Source organism: Armigeres subalbatus, chromosome 2 (assembly GCF_024139115.2).
Source record: "Armigeres subalbatus isolate Guangzhou_Male chromosome 2, GZ_Asu_2, whole genome shotgun sequence".
NCBI lineage: Eukaryota > Metazoa > Arthropoda > Insecta > Diptera > Culicidae > Armigeres > Armigeres subalbatus.
The window spans coordinates 9,628,357-9,651,423 of record NC_085140.1 but is presented as its reverse complement, the minus strand read 5'-3'; the positions used below and the strand labels follow the sequence as shown (position 1 = coordinate 9,651,423).

At 42.3% G+C, this 23,067-nt stretch overlaps 1 protein-coding gene across 1 annotated transcript; it reads right to left on the bottom strand.

Annotated features, from left to right (window-relative positions):
- Window positions 1-21,132: 21,132 nt before the first annotated feature.
- Window positions 21,133-22,014, bottom strand: LOC134214533 (uncharacterized). The gene has a single exon (XM_062693893.1). It carries the CDS (start codon window positions 22,012-22,014, stop codon window positions 21,133-21,135), a length of 882 nt encoding a protein of 293 aa, XP_062549877.1.
- Between the last annotated feature and the right edge of the window lie 1,053 nt (window positions 22,015-23,067).

Below are 23,067 nucleotides of genomic sequence, written 5' to 3'. Positions count from 1 at the left end.
CGTTTTTCACAGTGTACTCTGTGTTTCGTCTTTGACGTTCTTGATACGATACCGACTTGGTTTCATCGTTGCTGTTCACATAAATGTTGAAGTTGTGGAGTGTATTATCGTAATTCGCAATGGCTACAGTTAGGATAGCTCAAATCAATCTTCAGCACAAAAGAACAGCAACGATTAATCTTTGTAGACTTATGCAAAATGGCAAATCCCAAGTGGCTTTGGTGCAGGAACCCTATTTTCGCAAGGGTAGCTTTTACCTAGGTAACCTAGTGAACCCGGTTTTGCTGCTTTCAGTAATGAAATGGCAAACTCTCGATCAATGCCGCGTGCATGTGTACTTATTAACAACGCTATCGTTGCTACACTTATCTCTGAACTAACAACCAGAGATGTATGTGCTGTCACAATTGATTCAACTTGCGGATCCCCCGTCCGGAAATACGTCTATTGTTCGGTTTATTTACCACATGATGAACCATCCCCTACGGATGCTTTCAAACAGGTGGTCAGTTATTGCACGTCAAAAGGCCTTCCGCTAATTGTCGGTAGTGATGCTAATGCTCATCATATCATCTGGGGTAGCTCGGATATCAATCTGAGAGGCTCCAGCTTGATGGAATACTTAAGTAGTACCGAACTTGGTTTACTTAACATAGGCAATCGCCCAACCTTTATGGTATCTAATAGAGCAGAAGTATTAGACATAACTCTCTGCTCCAATAGAATCAGTCACGAGTTGACGAATTGGCATGTGTCAGATGAGGAATCCATATCTGACCATCGCTACATCTATTTTGATCAGTTGAATGTTTCTTCGCAGACCTTGCGTTTTAGAAATCCCCGTTCAACCAACTGGGATCTCTATACAGAGTTGCTCTCGACAAAATTTCATGGATATCTACCATCCATTGAAACTCCTACCGACTTGGATGATGCCGTTGATACTACAACGTTGCATATCGTGGAAGCTTTTGAAGAAGCTTGCCCCTTGCGTTCTGTGAAAACCTCAAGAGGAACCCCGTGGTGGAATTCCGATTTGGCTAAGCTCAGGAAGCAGTGTAGAAGAAGTTGGAACAGACGCCATTCAGCAGGGACGGATTCTTTCAAGTTGGCTCGCAAAGCTTACAAGAAGGCTCTACGATCTGCTGAACGATTCGGCTGGAAAAACCTTTGTGCAAATGTTTCAAATTTGAGTGAAGCCACTCGATTGAACAAAATTCTTGCGAGATCCAAGGATTTCCAAGTTGGCGAAATTCGCAAGCCAAATGGCGACTACACTTCTTCTGACGAAGAAGCGTTAGAGCACTTATTTGATACACACTTCCCTGGATGTGTAGATATTGCATCTTCGGATGTTCCTGATGTCTTTTCATGTAGTTATGGGTCTTGGGCTCAGGCTCGTAGAATCATAACTACTGAATCGATTCAATGGGCTCTTAATAGTTTTGCTCCTTACAAATCTCCAGGGAAGATGGGATCTATCCCGTTATTCTTCAGAAGGGTTTTGAGCATATCAAACATGTTTTGAAAAACTCTTAGTATGCAGTTTTGCTACTGGGTATATTCCCATATCCTGGCGGGATGTCACTGTAAAGTTTATCCCAAAGGAGGACGTGCTTCATATGAAGAAGCAAAGAGTTTTAGACCCATCAGTCTGACCTCATTTCTTCTGAAATGCTTAGAACGCATTATCGATCATCACATTCGTGATGACTGTTTGTAAACATGCCTCTTCATGTTAATCAACATGCTTACCAATCTGGAAAGTCCACCGTGACTCTTCTACACAAGGTTGTCTACGACATCGAAAAGCATTTGCTCAAAAGCAATCATGCTTGGGTGCGTTTTTAGATATTGAGGGTGCTTTTGACAACGTGTCTTTCGATGCAATATTGGAAGCCGCACGTTGTCATGGGCTACCTAATATAATTACCAAATGGATTCACCAGATGCTTAAAACCGACATCTCTACTCGACATTACGTCAAGCAGCGATTAGGAAATTAAGTGTCTGTGGCTGCCCTCAAGGGGAGTATTATCTCCACTTTGTGGAATCTCGTTGCAGATACGCTATTAAGATTACTCAATAATGGCGGTTTTCCTACCTATGGATTTGCCGACGACTATCTAATATTAATAGCCGGTTTGTGTATTACTACTTTATTCGACCTGATGCAAAATGCTCTTCAGGCAGTCGAAAGTTGGTGTCGCCAATATGGCCTTTCGGTCAATCCGAATAAAACATCTATTGTACTTTTCACGGAAAAACGTAACCGTAATGGTATTCGCCCATTACATCTTTTTGACTCTGAAATCAATGTAACGGATCAGGTAAAGTATGTGGGACTAATTCTTGATTCCAAGCTCTCCTGGACTCCTAACATTGAGTTCAGAGTCAAAAAACGTGTATGGCTTTCGGTCAATGCCGACGAACTTTTGGTAAAACTTGGGGTCTTAAACCTAAATATATCAAATGGATTTACACAACAGTTGTACGACCAATTTTGGCTTATGGATGTCTTGTGTGGTGGCAAAAGGGTGAAGTGAGGACAATTCAGTCTAAATTAGGCCATCTTCAAAGGATGTGCCTAATGGCAATGACTGGTGCGTTCTCTTCGACTCCCACGGCTGCTCTCGAGGTTCTTCTCGACGTTGTCCCACTACACATACATCTCAAACAAGAAGCACTTTCTTGTACTTACCGATTATGGGTTCTCGGTTTCATGGAAGAGAATCCTGTAAACCGCAGTTCTACACACACTTCGTTGTTACAACTCATGGTTGATTGGGACAGAACAGTCCTTGCTCCAAGTGATCTCACACTCGCTAGTAGTTTCCTTATAGGACATTTTCAACACAATTCCCCTCGCGGGATGAGTGGACATCTGGCTATTTGGAGAGAAGTATGTCGGACAGCATTGTTTGTTATACTGACGGCTCCCTCTTCGAAGGTAGAGCGGGTGCAGGTGTCTACTCGCGTGAGCTAAGATTGGAACAGTCCCACTCACTGGGTAGACACTGCACTGTCTTTCAAGCGGAAATATTTGCCATTATGTGTGGAGTGCAATCCGCACTGCAGAAACACATAATGGGCAAAATAATATACTTCTGTTCAGATAGTCAAGCAGCTATCAAAGCCCTCGCTTCGGCCAACTCAAGGTCGAAGTTAGTAATCGCATGTCGAACTCAAATAGAGGAACTGAATTCAGTTAATACATTGCACCTTATATGGGTACCTGGCCATTCTTCCATAGCTGGAAACGAATTGGCTGATGAGTTAGCTCGCACTGGAGCATCACAAGACTTTTTGGTCCTGAGCCAGCTATTCCAATATCTAAGTGTTGGGTGAAGCGCTTGATTAGCTCTTGGGCTTCCTCAGCACAAACAGTATTGGAGTAGTTTGGATTCATGTCGACAAACAAAATTGTATATCCGAGAGCCATCTCCGGTAGTAGCTAACTATTTAGCTAATCTGTCTAAACAGAATTGCAGTGTCTTAGTCAAGGCCTTGACAGGTCACTGCCGACTCAACTATCACATGGCAAATATTCAACGTGTTGAATCCTTTGTCTGTGATGGTTGTGAATCCGATTATGGAACTTCTTATCATCTTATATGTAACTGCCCAGTTTATGCGCAACTGCGTTTCCAAATATTTGGTAAACACTTACTAAGTGAAATTGACTACAGAAACCTGAACCTTCAAAGTATTCTGTTGTTCATAACCCGTTGTGGTAAGGAGCTATGAGCTTTTGTACGTGTTGTATACGTTGTATGCCCTCTTCAAGGGTACCTTTCCCAAACTTCCCATTTTTCTCCCATCCATATTCCTTTCCTTTTTGTTCACTTCCTTTTCCGTCAGGTGCGTGATGAGAAAGGCTGTGAAGGCGATGGCACAAATCTCCCGAATTAAGGTGAACGTGCCCCTGGAGCCGACGTTCTGATACCTGATACCTCTGTTCCCACCGGATGCCAAGGGCTCCGATAGTTTCATTCGGTGAAAAATGTAGGCTAGACTGCGTTCCTATCTGATCGGAGGAGGACTTGGACCATGGAGGACTTCTAGTCGATTTGAGGTCCATTTTCGGAGATCGAATCCTCCTTTGCTGAGTAGTTGAGACAGCTCTTCCCGCAGTCGGATCGCTTCTTCCACCGAACTGGCTCCTCCGATGAAATCATCAACATAAAAATGTTTGGATAGTGATGGACCGCCCAATGGATACGCATGGCCTTCGTCCGTGGCAAGCCTTTGAAGTGTGCGTGTTGCAAGGAAGAAGGACGGAGCTAGGCCATATGTTACGGTTTGCAGTTCGTTGGTCTGTACGGGAATGTTGCTATTGAAACGGAACAGAATACGCTGAAGAGGACAGTCATCAGGATGCAGCCGAACTTGCCTATACATTTTGGCGATGTCTCCGACTAGGGCCACTGGATAAGTGCGAAATCGCAATATTATTGAGAGGAGGTCTTCTTGGACCACCGGATCCTCATATAGAGCTTCGTTTAGTGAGAAGCCAGTCGAAGTACGGGCAGAGCCGTCGAACACGACTCTAACTTTAGTGGTGGTACTTTCTTCCTTTATGACGGGGTGGTGGGGTAAATAATAACTTTGAGAGCTATTTCCGTCGTCCGCTTCGACCAATCGCATATAGCCGAGGGAGAGGTATTCACTCATAAACCTGAGGTACTCGTCCTTCAATTTCGGATCTCGGTCCAAGCGTCGTTCTAGCTGCTCGTACCTTCGAAAAGCATTGATCTTGGACTCTCCAAGCATTGTGTCCAAGTTAGGCTTCCGCGGTAGGCGTACAATGTAGCGGCCTGTCTCGTCACGAGACGTGGTGGATTCAAATACATCTTCACAGTGACGTTCTTCAAGAGAATAGTTGTTGCACACAGTTAGTTGCTCTGTTTTCCAAAATTGCTCCATAGTATCCTCCAGAGTCAGCATCGATATGGCGACGACACTAGGGGCGGTGTATGAGCCTTGAGTAGACTGACTTGCTGAGCCCGTGACGACCCAGCCAAACACACTGTCCAGCAATGTTGGAAGATTAGCGCCCAACTGGAGACGAGCGGTGCTAGGAAAAAATGTATGGAAATATTTCGCACCTAGGACCATGTCAATCTTTTGACTCTTGTTGAACATAGGATCAGCTAGGGCTAAATTCTGAGGGATCTGCCATTCTTTCACTGGAATGTCTTGTGCAGGGAGATTCGCAGTTACCGTATCTATCAGAATAAAATCAACGCCGCATTCAAAGATGTCGTTCCTGGATTTCACACGTGCAAAGATTGACGCCTGAACCTTCTTGGATAAATTTCCAGCACTCTGGATGATAACGTTCACGGGATTCCTTTTAAGATGTAGACTACGTGCAAGTCGTTCAGTCATTAGGTTTGGCTAAGAAGCACTATCGAGCAAGGCACGAGCTAGATGATCCTGACCGTACGCATCAACAACCTTTACTAATACAGTCAGAAGGAAGACATCTTCACGTGGTTGTGGAGTGGATGCATTGGCAACTATCCGAGATACAGATTAAGTGGCTGCGACTGCGGTTTGTGGCAGGGATTCTACGTTAGAGCTAACACTAGTCTGAATTGCTTGTGTTGGCAGGGACGTACGAACTGTTGAGGGATCATTGGTTGACCTAGAGTACTCTCCAGCATGCAATATGGTGTGGTGCCGCTTGTTGCAGTGCTTACAATTGAAATTCGATTGACAATTACGAACCATGTGATCACCTTTCAAACAAATGTGACACAAACGTTTACTTGAGACGAGTTGCTGCCGTTCGTGCAACGGGAGACGATTGAACTTTGCACATTTCATTAGGAGATGCTCCTGATTGCAGGACGGACATTTGCTTCCCTGACTTGAAGTGGATGCATACGATGAAAGGCGAAAGTTGGATGATTTTTTGGGAACATGGTTGGTCCCAGACGAAGTTGAAGGTGGGGAATGATGATTTACGAGAATAGATTCGAGAACTCTCATTCTGCGCTGTAGAAATTCAATTAGACAATCGTAGTTCGGCTGGTTGTTGGTCGATGCATAATCCTCCCATGCTTTGAAGGTGTCATCAGGAAGCTTGGTGCATAGAAGATGCTCCAGCATACTGCTTCAAGACCCAGTTGGCTCTCCTAGTTGGCAAAGAGTTTTTGTATGGCGCTGGAATTCGTCTACCAGCGCATGCAGCGACGCAGCAGTCTCCTTTCGTATCGAAGCGATGTCGAATAACGCCTGCAGGTGTCGCTTCTTCAACAGATAATCGTTCGCATACCTTTCGACGAGCGTTTGCCAAGCCAGATTGTAATTTGCAGCACTGATCGCGATGGATTCGATCAGCTGGGCCGCCTCACCTTTTAGAGCTGCCCTTAGGTAGTGGAATTTTTGAATTTCAGCTACATCTGCGTTCGAGTGTATTAAAGCCAAGAAAGTGTCATGGAACCCCAGCCACTGCATATAGTCTCCGTTGAACTCTGGTAGAGCAATCGTTGGAAGTTTCAACCCAGAGAGAGCGGAACAGTTGGAAGAGTTTTGAGGGACATGTGCTTGCTGATTGACAACAGGAAGTCTAGATACCAGATCAACTTTTATTACGAATAGCCAAGGCTCGAAATTGGCTCGGATGTCAGCGTGTGCTTGCCTACCTTCGTCGGTGTCCTCCGTGTCCTCTAGTTGACCTTGTACTTCCTCCAAAGTGCTCCACATGCTGTTGAGATACTCCAACCGAAGTGGTACTTGCGCCCTATCCCGTTGCTCGTCGTACGATAATATAAACGCCTCTGCCCGACCCAATGCTGCGATGATCGTTGCCCTCCGAGAGAGCAGCGTAGCTTTATGCTTTATGCCTTGGTTCCATGCTCGGGAACGGAAAGACGATCTGTGGAACAAAGGAACCACCGTAGACCCGGAGAGAAAGAAATAAGCGCTTGGAATGGTACTCACCGATTCCAAGGCAAGTAAATGCCTTGAATTTTAAATGAAGCTGCTTGTCTGGACAGGAACTGGTGCAAAGTTCCGAAGAAATTCCGTAGATGTCGTTACTGAGCGTCTAGCTTAGCGGAAGTAAAGATGTTGCGGTCATGAACTTTCCTAAGAGGTCCAACCGATCCAGCTGGATGATGGTCGTAGCCTGGCTTAGTTAAACAATGCTGGGATTGATCCGTAGATGTTTCGAGTCTCAAGCTTCTTTAATAAAGAAATAAAAAAAATAAATAAAAAATAAATGTTTCGAGAATGGCGTTGGAACCGTCGAAACGCAATGGCGGTATATGGTGACGTGTTATACCCGGACGAGTGTGGCCCAAACGGCTTGGCAGCAGCGGAAGTCGTCCGGTCCGGCGATGAAGCGAGCAATATGCATGCAAGACAAAAAACAGGAATCTTATGGGTACCTGTGAGACCCAGAAAGCTTATCGGACAGGCAATTACCTTGCGGCCGATTATTCGTGCCTTGTATTTTATACAATTGATTATGGCGACAACAAAATGGCAGCGCCCAGTGGATCGTCCCACGTGCTTCAATGGATGCTGGATCCCAGACGGTGTCGACGATCCTGGTCACGGCACCCATTTTATGTAGGCGCTTACCAAGGATTCCTACGTTGTGTTTGGTCGGTAATCGATGAAATGACGGTAGCCAATAAAATTTGAATTCTTCACCAACAGATGTCTCACACAAAACTTTATTCACCAACTCATAAAAGCACACTACAAATTTACTTCTAACTAGATCGCTTTATTGTACTGGTTGTTCTTGCATGCACTACTGAAGTCGAACTAACTTACTTTGGCGGGGTGACGTATTAGCTAAACCAAAGAACCGTATTATTTGATGCCTCTAAATATTTTTAAAATTAAAACAACAAAAAATTAAAAATATATGGCAGCCAAACGAGCTGCAGAATTGGAAAACCGAAATTTGTCTGAAAAAGTTGTTTGAAAAAACAGAAAACCGTCTAATTTGTTATACATATTAGTAAAAAAAATGTCTACCACAATTTTGCTACAACATTTGATTTTCTGTTGGTATTCGATTAACTTTAATCGATTATGTGCACAAAAAACATAAGACATCCCTATTTTTTGTTGTGATGACATTTTGAAGTGTGTGTGTTTACCGATCCTCATATTTTGGGTAGTTTCGTTTCAGCGTGTATTGATCCTTTTGGGCACGGATGGCGCCACATGCGGTGTCGCCAAAATTTCGTGAGAGTGAATTATATTGTTAATATAGTATATTTGGTATAAGGCTCAAACCTTAGCCTATTATGCTGTGGTAAAGAATTTATCAATTTAAATATTCGTATATTGAGGATCTAACCGCAATTATGCCACCGAATGCCTTTCCTACTTTTGGTTATTACGTCAAGTATTCAAAAACAACGATAATGGTTAAACATCTGTTATTTAATCCATCAAAAGTTTCGTGCGAAATGGACTTTATGTTCGGCCAATTTTCCTAATCTTGGCTCTGGTGCTGGATGAAAGGTTGGCGCACTATTCACTGTAAATCGTTTGTATAAGTCGTAAGGTAGGCAATTATAATGTGCTGCTTCATGTGAAAATCGTCAGCCGAATTTTGGCAATGGGTGTTCTAATATTGTTCAAAAAAGTTTTGTTTAATTGTTTCACTATATTAATGAAAATAGTGAATTTAACATGAATGCTAAAATAGTGGGATTGTTATCCGTTCATCTAATGTGTGAAAATAGGTAAGTCCATTCCATAAACTACTTTATTGGGCAAAAGAAAAATCTCTTGCACTGCCTGCCTACTTTAGTTGTTGCAAACAAACCGAGTTAAAGCAATTTTTCACGCAGGTTTATTGCGTTTATCAGTCGAAGAAGTGCATGAATCTTGCGTAATATAAATAAAGTCGGATTGATACACTTTTTCAAAGAAGCCTTGATAAATATCTCTCTACAAAACGATGTATTATTGTTGAATTATTGATTAATTTGCATGATGAGCCAACGTTGCATCCAGGCCTAACATTACATCCCGTTACCCTACTTGAACCGGAAACCCTTTTTCCCAACCAATCGGAATTCACAAATTTCAATAAAAGAAAAACCGGAAACCCATTTTGGACCGATCAGAATTAAGAAGAGAAATACAATAACAGTTCACCGACTCAGGGGGTTGAGCATATTGGGAGACGAACTCTGAGTTATTTTGGAGGAAACCGTTGGCAAGTGATCGTATCAGTTTAAAGTTTACTTGATTTTTCTATGGTGTTAACCAAAATTACTTGCGCATAGTGCAATCTAAATCGGTGAAGTGCGTTTGCTTTGAATGTTATCTGGCTAAATTATTAACTTATTCAATTGCATTTTCTCTAAATTAGATTTTGATTTATTTCGGTTTTTGGTTTAATTTTTTCAAATAAGAGTGTCAAGCAAAGATCGGTTGGATAAAAAGGTAAGGAAGTTTATTGAAAATAAGCTTGCTCGAGCATGACATAAGTTACGTTGAACAGGTGCCAAACCCATGCAACGTGGGTGTTTGTGCTGGAAGCACACTATCCATACCGTCACCTCGATCGCAGCAAGCAGCCTGACCACTACATTTGGGTCCGGGCGCAAATATACCCGTCGAAACCCTGCTGTGCGGAAGCTCTAGAATACGGCGATTGAAACCAAAACCGAAAAGCTCCGACAACGATGACATCGAAACTCTTCCGTCGTTGGAACCACGTGCCAGCTGGCCAGCAAGTAAGCCTGTTCCTATTAGTGCTAATAAGCTCGAAGAAACCTGTAAACAGTGTAAATAGAGCCTTTTTGTAAAAATTGTAAATATTAAAATTAGTTGATTACAGTTCGACTGGGGTGTTTATTGAAATATTTTGGCTTTTTCAGTCTGATATATTCAAACGGGTTTATATTTGCATTGCCCGAGGTTTCGGCCCGTTTATTGGGTCTTTTTCAAGGGAAAAGCTGTCTGCCGTTCTTCGTACACTTAACAACTATAAATATATATGCTAGGATTGGAGCTTCTGGTATTTTTTATGTGTTCAAATACCAGAAGCCCCAATCCTAGCATATATGTTTATAGTTGTCAAGTGTACGAAGAACAGCAGACAGCTTTTCCCTTAAAAAAGACCCAATAAACGGGCCGAATCGTCGGGCAATGCAAATATAAACCCGTTTGAATATATCAGACTGAAAAAGCCAAAATATTTCAATTAAAATTAGTTCCACTTCAACGCTCTATTCGATCATTTTGGTTTTACACTCTTTTGCGAATTATTTTTTTATTTAATAATTATTAGATTTTTTCTTAGTTTCTAGTTTTGGGATTTGCTTTAGAAGTAATAAGCCGTAAGTACTGCTTTCTCGATTTAGAATGTAGCCTTTGGTAGTATAGGATTTCTTGCGCCTTAATTGATCTCAGAGTTTGTTGGTTGCGATAGAATTGAAAACAGTCGAACGCTGATAAGATAGAGCTTTTCTAGTTCAGTCCTTGGTTTCCGTTTGGGCTCTTTTCATGGTTTTTAAGCGATTTGGGAAATAGCCCTGAAATGGCCGGACTTTAACGGCACTGCTGACTCTTCTAAAGAAAGTGGCGCTCAAGTCCCCAGTTGTGATTCTCCCGACACGTGGTAAAGCGAGTAATTAGATCCCGGAATCGGGAAAAGGGTTTCATATGTTTGAACGATAATTTTGAACCACGCAGATCCGAGCAACGAGAGCAACCGTGACGTAGCGCCGGCAAAGCCACCACCGCCGTTGAAAAATTGCCCTCACGCCGCCGCCGGCTCAAAGTAGATCGGCGCACAGGTCTAGCGCGCGTCTGAGCGAGAGGTTACAAAACAATTATTCGCATGCAGAAAAGCATTCCACCGAAGTGCTGCTATGACCACCACAGTGCGTAAACGTAGCGAAACAAGAAACCGGTACCGAAATTATTTTCCATAAAGCGTTATTCCAGAGACTAGCAGCAAGAAAACCAAATCAAAATATTGAAATAAATTGCCACTTAACTGCGAATTAGTTTTTGCAGAATCTCCCTCCGGCGCACGCTTTTGATGCTGCTATTTTCATCGATTAATTTCCAATAATTCGCCGGTTAGTAACTCAACCGCAGCCACTCAATAGTCTTACTCGCGCTTGTGATTCTGCTGTAGTCGCCTAGCGATGATGATTTGCACTTTGATGAAAATTGGTTTCGGCTCATTTTTTTCAACTATAAAATTGACGTTCTGAAAAGATCCGATTTGTTTCCAATAATGCGCCTTCCCAATTAACTGCAACAAAACCAGATCCAGTACCATGCGAGAAAGCTTCACTGGAGTGCCGCTAATGCCGACGATAGCCTAGCCACTCGATTGTTTGCCGCTGAATCGTTCTGTCCGCTTTTTGTGCCCGCTCTCCGTGACCACTTTCCGAGGATCCTCGAACAAAATGACGTACGAGCGTTTTTCCTACGTTTAAATTAAACTTTATTTCTCATTTTTGTTTGTTACAATATTATGTGTTCAAGTGATTTTTGCCAACTATTAGGACACCCTTTTTTCACATTTCATATTTTTTCATCAGTGACATGTAGTTTTTGATTTTTCATATAGCATGTTCAAAATTTAAATTCACACAATTTTTATTTTATACCCTACTTGACCTAACAAATTTATTAACTAAGTTCACTAAATCTCTTATGAGATCATGTTGTGCTTGGATTGCACCGTCAATGAAATTGTTGATGCTGCCATCAATTCGTTCTGTAATCGTTTTACACCCTGCGGCACGATGCAGGTCGCTGATACGGGTATCATATGTAGCGTCGAGGATGGGTCTGAGCAGTCAATTCTGGACCACTTGTAGCTTCTTTTTGTGCATTTCTGCACACAAGATTGCTGCACACGTGCCCCAAACTGGAACGGCATAGTTAACCACCGGTGCAATGTTGGTCTTGAAGACAGCAAGTTTGTTCTTTCGTGACAGTCGAGATCGACGCGGATAGCGGATATAAGCTTTTCAGCAGTCCGATGCATCTGGCTTCAATTTGTTGGTATGCTCACGGAAAGTACTTTTATTGTCAAGGGTGACTCCAAGATAGTCGACTTCGTCGGACCATTCGACGGGGCAGCTGTTTACCCGGATGAAACAATCGGGTGGTGGAAGCAGTTTTGTGAATGATCGGTGTCGGAAACAATTGCTTGACTCTTGACTTGCAACTTGATCTGCAAGAACCATTGCAAGATACTTTAGCCAATTTGTCTACTTGGGCTATTCGGATAGGTATCGAATTCTCTCCGGAGAAAACTGAGCTGATTGAGCCGGGTCTCAATGATAACTCCTAAATCAATGTTGGGCTAGAAAATGAAGCAACTCAATTTGTTTTACTCTAATAGAGCGAGCGTTCCAAGTGGCGATGCGAATTTTACGGGGCTCAATTTACCCCATATTGGCATACCATTTATCCAAGGACATTCACTTTGTCCGATCGGGTCATGCAGTCTTTCAGTCTGTTGCAAAATTCTATGAAAATAGTCCACAACTCAGCTGAACTGTACAGCGTCTCGTTACTTCCCACTGGTGTGCGATCCAAAGATTCCTCTTGTTGATCAGTCCCGGTGTTGACTGCACGTTGGGAGCCGTCGAAGTCAGATATTCTGGCGGGTACCGAGTTTTTCGGCAATGCAGGAACATTTTAAGCGCTCAAAGCAGGCACAGTTGCGTCCCTGGTCGTGCGACGACCGCTGATGAGGAGCAGTGGCTTGGCTTGTTGCCGAATCCGTAGGTACTCGGCGCGCTTATAGCAACTACGCTCTGTAGCCGGGTGTGGACCACCACAGTTAGCACACCGTTTATCGGACGCTTCTTTCGAGGAGCAGGCCTCAGTGACGTGGTGCTCACCCCAGGCCCAATTGTTGCATCTCCCTTTGAGGTGGCAGTTTCTTGTGCCGTGTCCATGGTGCAGGCAGTTGGTACACTGCGTAACATCTGCACGAGGATTCGACCGATGTGTTAGATGTCTCAGAGCTTCTTGAGGTTTGTGTGTCCTTTTGGGAAATGGATCAGGTAGAAAGGCTCCTCCTGTGCAGCACCTTCCCCTTTCCGCTTGATAATATGCACCGCTTGAGCGATGAGATTGTGGTCCTTTTTCAGTCTATCCACAAAAGCTTGTAGGTCAGCGAGTGGGAGACCGCATAGACCAACCAACCGGTAGGGTTTGTCTCCTGGTTTTCAATGGGCGAAATACTCAAACCCACACTTCTGCAGGAGCTCTTGCACACGATTCGACACCTTGGGAGAGGCGCACATTGTTTTCGTGCCAAACTTGGTGGTTTTGAACATAGGGCGCATTCCAGCACACGACTGCATTTTTTCGATAAGCGTCGTGGACGAGCCATTTTTGACCATGAGAGGTGGTATTTTCGCTTTCTCCGAGGCAACCATCGGAGATGTCTGTTGGCAAGTGCTGTTGGTTCGCTAACGTAGCGAATGTATTGCTTTTCAGCAGCTGCTTTTCCTGCCCGTCGAGTGTAGGTGGAGTTTGGCGTTCAGTTTTCTGACATTTGGGCTGCTTAGAACCAGATAAAATATCCGCCGCATCATGCGGCGTGTCAACCTCGTCCATATGCACGAGTAATCGAGCGCGTAAACGAGAAAAAACTGGTATGGGGTCGTACACTTATTACGTAAGCAATTTTGCTGGGTTTTTCGAGCCCCCCTTCCCCCTTGTAAGATTTTCTTCATACAAATCATTTTTTATTTATGTGGAGTGTAAGATATTGACTGACCCTCCTCCCCCATAAGTGCTTACGTAATATGTGTACGGCCCCTATGCAAAATACGACTGTTCATGTTGCCTGTTCGATACTGAAGGACGTGATGCGATAGCGCCACAAGCGCCACAATAAATAGAAACATCAATTCTACACCAACATTTGAAAAGGGCGTAACAGCCAAAATTTATTCCTTCTGATTCCTCGTCTACATACATAGCTATATATGTAGATGAAGAATCAGAAGGAATAAATTTTGGCTGTTACGCCCTTTTCAAATGTTGGTCTAGAATTGAAGGTTGTGTTATTAGTGCTACGTAACCGTTCTGTAAATGATACTGGGAGCACTGCAAGTACCATTCTATAAACTTCTAGCGCATAGCAGGCGACCTTTCTGCCTCTTTTATATTCGGGATTTTGTGTAGTTAGGTTGTGTGTCAGAGGAGCGGTTCTTCCCAGCAAACGGACAGTCTCACAATAAGTATTGCAAATTATTTTGAATATCATTAGGCTTAGAAATTTATTTTTCATTAACTAAAACAATCGTTTATTATGTTCGAATACGATGACATATTTGGGTATGTGCTGCAATTTGAATTTAATCACCTGGCGTCTAGAGTTTTTAGGAGGCAATCAAAATAATGTGTTCATTTTTTTATCCGTCAAGTAAATCATGTGAAACCTCTTGAAACATTTTGAAATCGACTAAAGCCCGCAGTCCACTGTTTGGCATATTGACAAATATTTGTCAAGTTTATCCGGACATCTATCAGACTGACTAGAAATCGACATGGATTTCAGGCAGACTTGACAAATATTTGACATAATGACAAACAGTGTTCTGAGGGCTTAACAGTTTCGCAATCCATGACCTATATGGTCAGTATATCTACAAAGATTGCTAGTTTCTTATTTTGATTTTTCTTATGGTTCGACATTAACTTATGAGGAACCACATCGGTGTTTCGTGACGTTTTTTATTTCATCTACAGTGGGTTCTTGTTCGGAGTTGTAAGGGGGAAGGACGTTGGTTGAGTGTATTTATTAGTGCTGTCCAGTGAGCGGCTCGAGGTGGCTCGGGGTTGTTTTTGTCCTGCTCGTTTTTTTGTCAACAAATGGACATGGGAGGGATGGGAGTAGCTTCGAGCTGCTTCGGGCTGCTCATTGGACAGCATTATTGTAACTATATTTGGATGCCGCTCATTCATTTCTTTAATCTGCCTGTTAACATTATCAATATCTGTTCCACCCCTTTCCTACTTTGTATCTATTATATATTAATTTTATTCCTTGTAAATTATTGTCATCATATCACATTTTTTCTATTCTTTTCTGTGTTTTATGAGTGAATACATCATCTAAATTAAGGATCGAAGTGTACCGCGTTTCAGTAATGATATGTTTTGTTTTTCTCGGGCCGGATTTTAGCATAAACCGATTTATTTTTTTATTTTTCATTATTGTTTTGGGTTAGACTACGCCACCGTTATCCAGGAAGGAAAAGTCGGGAAATAAAAAAAAATTATGGATGGTCTATGTCTAATGTTTTATGCAGTTTGTGCAGTTTGTTTATAGATGTCAATCGGGAAGCTGATTAAAGTGAGTGCGCTTCCTAACATGCTATGTTGACCACGCAGAACGATCGGGCGATCATCGGAATACTTTGTTCTGCCTTGTGCGGGTGAGTTAATTATTTGGCAAATAAAAATCAGGACGCCTCCTTTCGTGTTTAGTTGATCACGCAGAACGATCGCGCGATCATCAAAAAATTTGGTTCTGCTTTGTGCGGTCGGTAGTTCAATTAATTAGTGCGCGTTCGATTGTGTTCTTGTTAAACGTTGATCAAACTACACGCTACACCCCGCATTCCGTTTACCAAAACGAACCCTGCTACACTACCTACCCGATATATCCAACATCCCTGTGATTTCTCGTGGAAGTGCAGATGACTCGTCGGCTTCCATCAAAGCGAGTATCACGTCAACATCTTCCTACCCATTCCTTAATTGACCTGCATTCGGACACGGCCGGCGCTGGTATTGCTTTTTGCCGAGATATCTGTCAAAATTGCTGAAAGTCAGCAAATAATTTGCCGAAAATCAGCTAATAAACATCATTTTTGCCGGAATATCATTTTTTTTATTTTGCTGGCGTACGGCTGTGCGGATTTTTGCCGAGCTGCAGAAATAAAAACTAAGTGTGAACGCTTCGTTGTTTCATTATTCTCTGTCTCTTCTTGATACAGTACCTCAAACATGATAGCTGGTCATCACAATAAACAAAATACCCCAAGTAAGTGTTCATCCTTTTCAATTAATCAAAAACAAGTGCTATGCTATTGTAGGCGACCGTTTGCTTTAAGGCTTCCCCTAACACACGCGACGCGATTCTATCGCTTGGCGACAGCGATTCTGTCGCCGTTGGTATGAAGGCATAGATAGAATATGGCATGCAGCGACCCAACGATAGAATCGCGACGTCGCTTAGGTCTGGGGGAGCCTTTATTCAAGTTCTATCACTGTTCTGCTGAATGCATTTGTTCACGAATTCTCAGACCCTTTTTTCTGTGACATTTCTATGCCAGTCGTCACACACAACAGGAAGCCAAGTCACAGTCAAACCAAACAATTTGCACCATTATTTTATGACTGCATAATGATTTTAACATATTTTTCCTTTTACGCATAAGCTCAGTCAACTTTAATACCGACCACGCGGATCATAGAAGTTTATTTCCTCCTACTGCATGGACTTGAATAGTAAACCCCTCTAATAACACTACCTAGAATCCATAAAACATAAACAACTAACCCCATTCGTGCACGCTTACCTAATTAGCCAGTGTCAAGGTTACTTCGGCGGTGGTGGTCCGTGCCTACCTGGGGAAGAATTTCTCCCAGATTCGTTTGATGAAGACTTGAACTTGGCACAAGCAAATGCCTCAAAGCTGTTTACGCCGTTAAACTTCTAACCAACTAACTAACGAACGCCCACCGAGACCGAGATAGCGGCGTTCGTATCGCATGCAAAAACATTCACCCTCGCTTGTACTTGGCGCGTTTCCTGCTTTAATAAGATCCCATTTATCGGCGTACATCGTCGCCATTGCCCTGCCAATAGATTTCCGCGCAGTCAGCTGGCAGAAAGTTTACCCGCAAAGACGCACGGTTTTGCTTTTAACCTTACCGCACCATCACCACAAACAACAACTAAGGGGCGTGGGTCCGGGGAGGTCGACCGTTCGATAGCATGACGCCTGTATGTTTATCAGAGGAAGCTACTCAAGTGGGACGAGCAGGGTTAAAGCAGAATTTTCAACTATCAAGTAGTCGATAACCAATTGGGATGTTGGGTGCTACGGAATTAGTGAACTGGATATGCTAATTAAGGCGTTTCGATGAACGTCAATATTGTTTGAATGAATTGAACGAAAAATATCCATCCCCCACCAAAGGAAAGGTAGTCGATCTCAGTGAAAGCAAAACGGTAACGTTTTTGTCAAATAAGGATTCAATAGATATTGATTCTGAAACTCTCGAATTCCATAAAAGTACACTTAGTGTTGAAGGTGGATTATAAAGGTGTCCATTGAAAATAGTCATGAGAAGAGTTTTGTTAAATACTAACTTCATTTCCATGGGAAACTTACATCCTTGAATAAATGAGAGTATTTTATTACAACATTTACAAAAAGACTAAAAACCCTCCTGAAAATTTCAAAAGCTTCCATTTGTAACCGGTTCGTTAAAGTTTAATATTTCTGAGCTCAGCCCTGAAATTTAAGCTGCTGCCGTGTATGTCTTTAGTATCTGTTCCGCTTTCGCTATAGTAAGGTGTAAATTGTTCAGCCAAGTTTTATATCTGCAACGTATGTATGCACGTACGCTCAGATAGGTGAGACAAAGAAGCAGCTTCACTCCCCAGGACGCCCAAGCAGTTCAGCCGTGGCAGAACCCGGTAAAGACTTGGAAACGATAAGAGTATGTAGATCTTCTTATCGGCTCTTTTCTGGAGGGCGACGTTACCGCTTCGGGTTTGGTTCCCGTCCTCCTCCCCGCAGGTGTAAGTTGAGATTGGCGGTGAACCAGCTTTCTCGTCGTAAAGAGAAACTTTCTCCGTGGAAGCCAGGGGAGGAAAAGTTTGCAGTGTGACACTTTGGATTTGTTTATTGTGGCAACGAACATCGTGGCGGTGCGGTGGCGGTGTTTGTTTAGAATGCATTGGCTCCGGTGCAAGCTGAAGCAAGTTCCACACATGTGGCACGGTTTTGATGTGGCTTAAGCCAAGGTTGTTGCTCCGCCTTGATAATAGGAGCAAAAGTTTAAATTTCTCCCAGTGGCACTGTATAAAATTAATTACAACATGTTGGAAATTAATAACAATTTACAAGTCAGGGTGGCTATGGCTATGCTTATATGACTGGCGTTGAAGGAAAACTTTAAATTACGCGGCAAAGTATGATTAGCTGAGGTAGCAGCGCGTTACAAAAATGCGATAACTCTGGCAAGCAGCCCAAAAACAGATAACTTATGAATACGAAAAATTAGAATTGATTTTTAAAAAAAATGCACTTTGATCCGCTTTGATACTTGTTGTTATAAAAACACCACCATTGCGTAGTACTGTGTACCTTAGATTTCCAACCTCTACGAAAACATAAATAAACATCTCATTACAGCTATACCCTATCCAAAGGATATTGCAAGCAGTGGAAAATGTTTATCCTTCGGTATAATACCCATGCACCTGTGGAAAGGTCGCTGGGCACTCCATTCAAACTGAACAAGCCACCGCACGTGTATGAAAAATTCATTGCCGAAGATTGAACTCCGACCGATTGACTCTACACATGGGCGCTGGAACAGATTCTATGCTGGCCCAGTTCCGTGTGTTCCGTGATATTGGAAAAGTTTCTCCATCCATTTTCTTTAAACAGACGGCAAACCGGACTCATTGGTTGACGGGTGACGGGCGATGGTAGACGCGCGGGGTCTTCAAACTAACGAACTAAGATTTCTTCGTCTTGTAGTGCAACCACTTCGAGGTAAAAGTTCATATTCATGAGAGATGAGAAAAAAGGCGAGAATTGAGATTACCTTTTCTATACGATGGAATTCGGGGAACATTCCTATTCTTCGTTCTATTGATATTCAATACCCTTCTAGCAGTATAATGTTCGTGGTCACTGGTCAAAGATATTTGATGTTTGTTTAAGCAGTGTTGATCCATCTTAGTCTTCGGTTTGATTTCTAGTCGAAGCAGAGGAATGATGGGTGAATGTTGACTTTGATAGTTTTATTTATTTTGCGGTGGTGGTTTCTAAGACTTTTTGTACTAAGATTCGATCTTAACATTCTATACATGTTGTCACAACACAAGACAAGTTAGCTCTATTCTATTCAATTCTCGCTTAATTTTTCAAAAGGACCTAAGTAACTTGAATAGCGTAATCAACAGAACAACATGAAAGCTTTTGATTGCAGTATTCAAATTATTCATGAAAAAATGTTACTTAGGTCCTTTTGAAAAGTTAAGCGAGAATTTCACATACTCACAATATTGGCCTAGCTTTTATTTAATATATTCCAACACGGAGAAAAAGTCATATAGTTTGAAACAACCATCTTGTTGGTTGAAATTAATATTATGGTTGCTTCAAACTAAATGTTTGTTGTTTCAAATCCATAACGATGGTAGAAAAAAAACTATCTTCTTATTTCGAAACAAACTTATTATTTATTTATTGTACATCGTCTTCAACTTATAGATTGCACAGACTGCTGGTTTGACTTATTCCAATTAAAAAAAAACTAATTTGCTAACATTAAAGTCGAAAAAACAACACACTTCGTTGAATAGTCTGCAGCATAAGTCCAATGGATTATTTTGACCGTAATGTGTGCGGTGGCCACGGATCCATAACAGTTGACGATTCCTGAGTTGACGAGACGGTGCATGAAATCGAACATTCTCCAGGATGTAACGGCAGTCGATGTTGCACGTTATGACGTCGAAAATAAACATCCTCTGAAGCATCACTCGACGGTCTGCCAATGGTTGCAAGTCAATCAAAGCACAACGATTTCGGTATGGAGGCAGGTTTGATGGATCGTTCCATGGTAAGCGGCGCAAGGCGTAGTTGATGAAGCGTTTCTGTATTCTCTCGATGCGTTCAATGTGAACGGAATGATACGGTTCTCAGATTTGCACTCCATACTCTAGTATGCTCCGAATTAATGCACAATATAATGATTTGAGAGCATGGACATCATCGAACTGTGCTGTATTCCGCCGTAAGAATCCAAGCATAGCATTGGCCTTAGCAATGGTAACTGATAAATGTTCCGTAAAACGAAGCTTACTGCCGAGAACGATTCCAAGGTCTTTGATCGATGTAACCCTCTGAAGCGCTGTGTCATTCAGACAATAGTCATAGGTTATAGAAGATCGGCAACGAGTGAATGTTATGGCTTTGCATTTAGTCGGGTTCATCTGCATACCATTGATCTTGCACCAGTTTGCAACATTTACACTATCAGTATATAAGGCACAACAGTCTACGAGCGATTTTATGACACGGTATATTTTCAAATCGTCCGCATAAAGCTGTTTTCCGGAGCTCAGGTTGCTACACAGATCATTGACGAAAAGAATAAAGATGAGCGGACCTAAAATACTGCCCTGCGGTACTCCAGAGAGAATGTCAAACTTGGCGCCATGTACTTCGACGAAATCCTTGCGAGAGGATAAGTACGATTTTAACAACCGAATGATCCAAGTAGGTCAAGTTTTTCTATCGCTAGTGCATGTGGCACCTTGTCAAACGCCTTTGAAAAGTCAAAATAAATAGCGTCGACCCGGTCGGCTACGGTTCTCCAATGCGTCTAGCACTGTATGAGTGAATGCCATTAGGTTGGATGTCGTCGAGCGCTTTTTCATGAACCCATGTTGATACTCGGAGATGATAGACTGTACTGCTGGGTATAACACTTCGTGAAAAAGACTCTCAAAAACTTTGGCGAAACAGTTCAAGATTGATGCCGGACGGTAGTTCTCTACACTGAATCTATTACAAAAGGTCGAACGACAAAAGGTCGAAAGGACAAAACGTCGAAAGACAAAAGGTCGAAAGACAAAAGGTCGAAAGGACAAAACGTGGAAAGGGACAGAAGGTCGAAAGGACAAAAGGTCGAAAAGACAAAAGGTCGAAAGGGACAAAAGGTCGAAAAGGACAAAAGGCCGAAAGGGACAAAAGGTCGAAAAAGACAAAAAGGTCGAAAGGTCAAAAGGTCGACCAAGAACAAGCTGTTTGTTTGTTTGTTTGTTTATTTTTGACATTTTACACTCTAAGTGCATTCATGTCCGAAATTTACATCTATAATATAATAAATACAAAATCATTTTTTTCTTGATCTGGTATTGTAGACTTTCCAATCAGAATCAAAGTAATTTTCGCAACAATTTTCTTCTCCGTTTTGCACTTCCTTATGTGATTGGCATCCCTCATTACACGAACGTTTTGCGTCATGCCCTACGTTGCTGCTTGTTTCACTCGTACTCGTTGACAGCCGCCTCTTCTCTGCGATTTCGTTTTCTATTTCTCTTATCAAGTTGTCTATACTTTGTTGGCCATTGTTACCGTCATCGTTGTCGTTATTATAGGCCTCGCTGGCTCCAGTTGAGTCTGCCACTGGAGTAATGTTTTTAGCGCTGTTGGTCTGTGTGTCGACATCGTTCAATTTTGTTGTCGTATGCGAAGTCGCGGTGGTTGGTGCATTAGCTTCTTTGCGGTAGGTCAAAAGTGTCGTATGATTGTCCACTACGATATGTGATGGTATTGCTTTCTCCAGCCTAATACGTACTACTCTCACACCATTTGACACTCCTGGGAAGAAATTTTTCCATACTTCGTTGTGGATAGAGATGACTTTGTCATATTGCTCAATATGATCGGATATGATTTTATTGGCCATTCGCGGCGGGAGATCGTGGATCCTGATGGTGGTAGCGGGACCATCAACGTACACTGGTATATAGTAGTGTACACCGAGATGTTCAAATGAGTGTTTGAGATGGTGTTGTTTTTGTAGTCGTGGGGCTACGCCGGAGTCGTGCATCTCAATATACACGTAGTTTTTGAGGTTGTGTAACTGGATAGTTTTAACATCTTCCATGTCAATCTTTATATCTTCCTCGAGAAACTCCTTTACCTGGTCCAACGCCGGTCGCTTTGGCAGGACACTGAAATCCACGACGAGAGTGTTCCTTCTGTGTGACATCTCGTGCCGAATGCAATTTTTCGGAACAAAAACGACACGAATTAATCAATGCAATAGACTAGATATATGAATTGTGCGGAAAGACGTCTGTCGCGCGCGAGAAGTGGCTGTCAACTGCAAGAACAAGCTGATAACAAGTTTTGTGTATTCCAAAGGAATTTGGAAATTACACACTCATCACATTAATCAAAGTTGAAGAATGAGCCATTTTCAAAGAAGGAGTAATGACTATGAAACAATATTAAGAATATCTAGATAGTTCTGTTAGAGATAAAAACCCTGATTAATCCACCTAGCGGTGATGGTGCCTTTCTCGTGCATTATAAAAATAGTATTTTGGCCATTACTCTTGAGCCCATAGTCCGATCTGCCCAATTTTCAATAGGAAGCAATGGTAGAGTATCTTGCGTCGAATGCAATTTGTTGCGAGTAAATCGACTAAGGATATGTGCCTGAAAAATGAGTGACATTTTTTTACTCAATTTTTCTATAAAAAAGTGGTATTTTGGCCATAACTTCCGAGTCCATAGTCCGATCTGACCAATTTTCAATAGGAAACAATGGCAGAGTATCCTGCGTCGAATGCAACTTGTTGCGAGTAAATCGGTTAAGGATAAGTGCATGAAAAATGAGTGACATTTTTTTCTGTAATAAAAGTGATATTTTGGCCATAGCCTTCGAGCCCATAGTCCGATCTGACCAATTTTCAATAGGAAACAATGGCAGAGTGCCCTGCGTCGAATGCAACTTGTTGCGAGTAAATCGGTTAAGGATAAGTACCTGAAAAATGAGTGACATTTTTTTTGGGTGGGTGCGCACAGACGAACACACATACACACACACACACACACATACACACAGACATCACCTCAATTCGTCGAGCTGAGTCGATCGGTATATAACACTATGGGTCTCCGGGCCTTCTATAAAAAGTTTGTTTTTGGAGCGATCATATAGCCTTTACCGTATACTTAGTATACGAGAAAGGCAAAAAGATTGTTGAAATAAAACCTGTATTGCACAAGACAGAGTTGTCCTATACAGTTTGCAAAA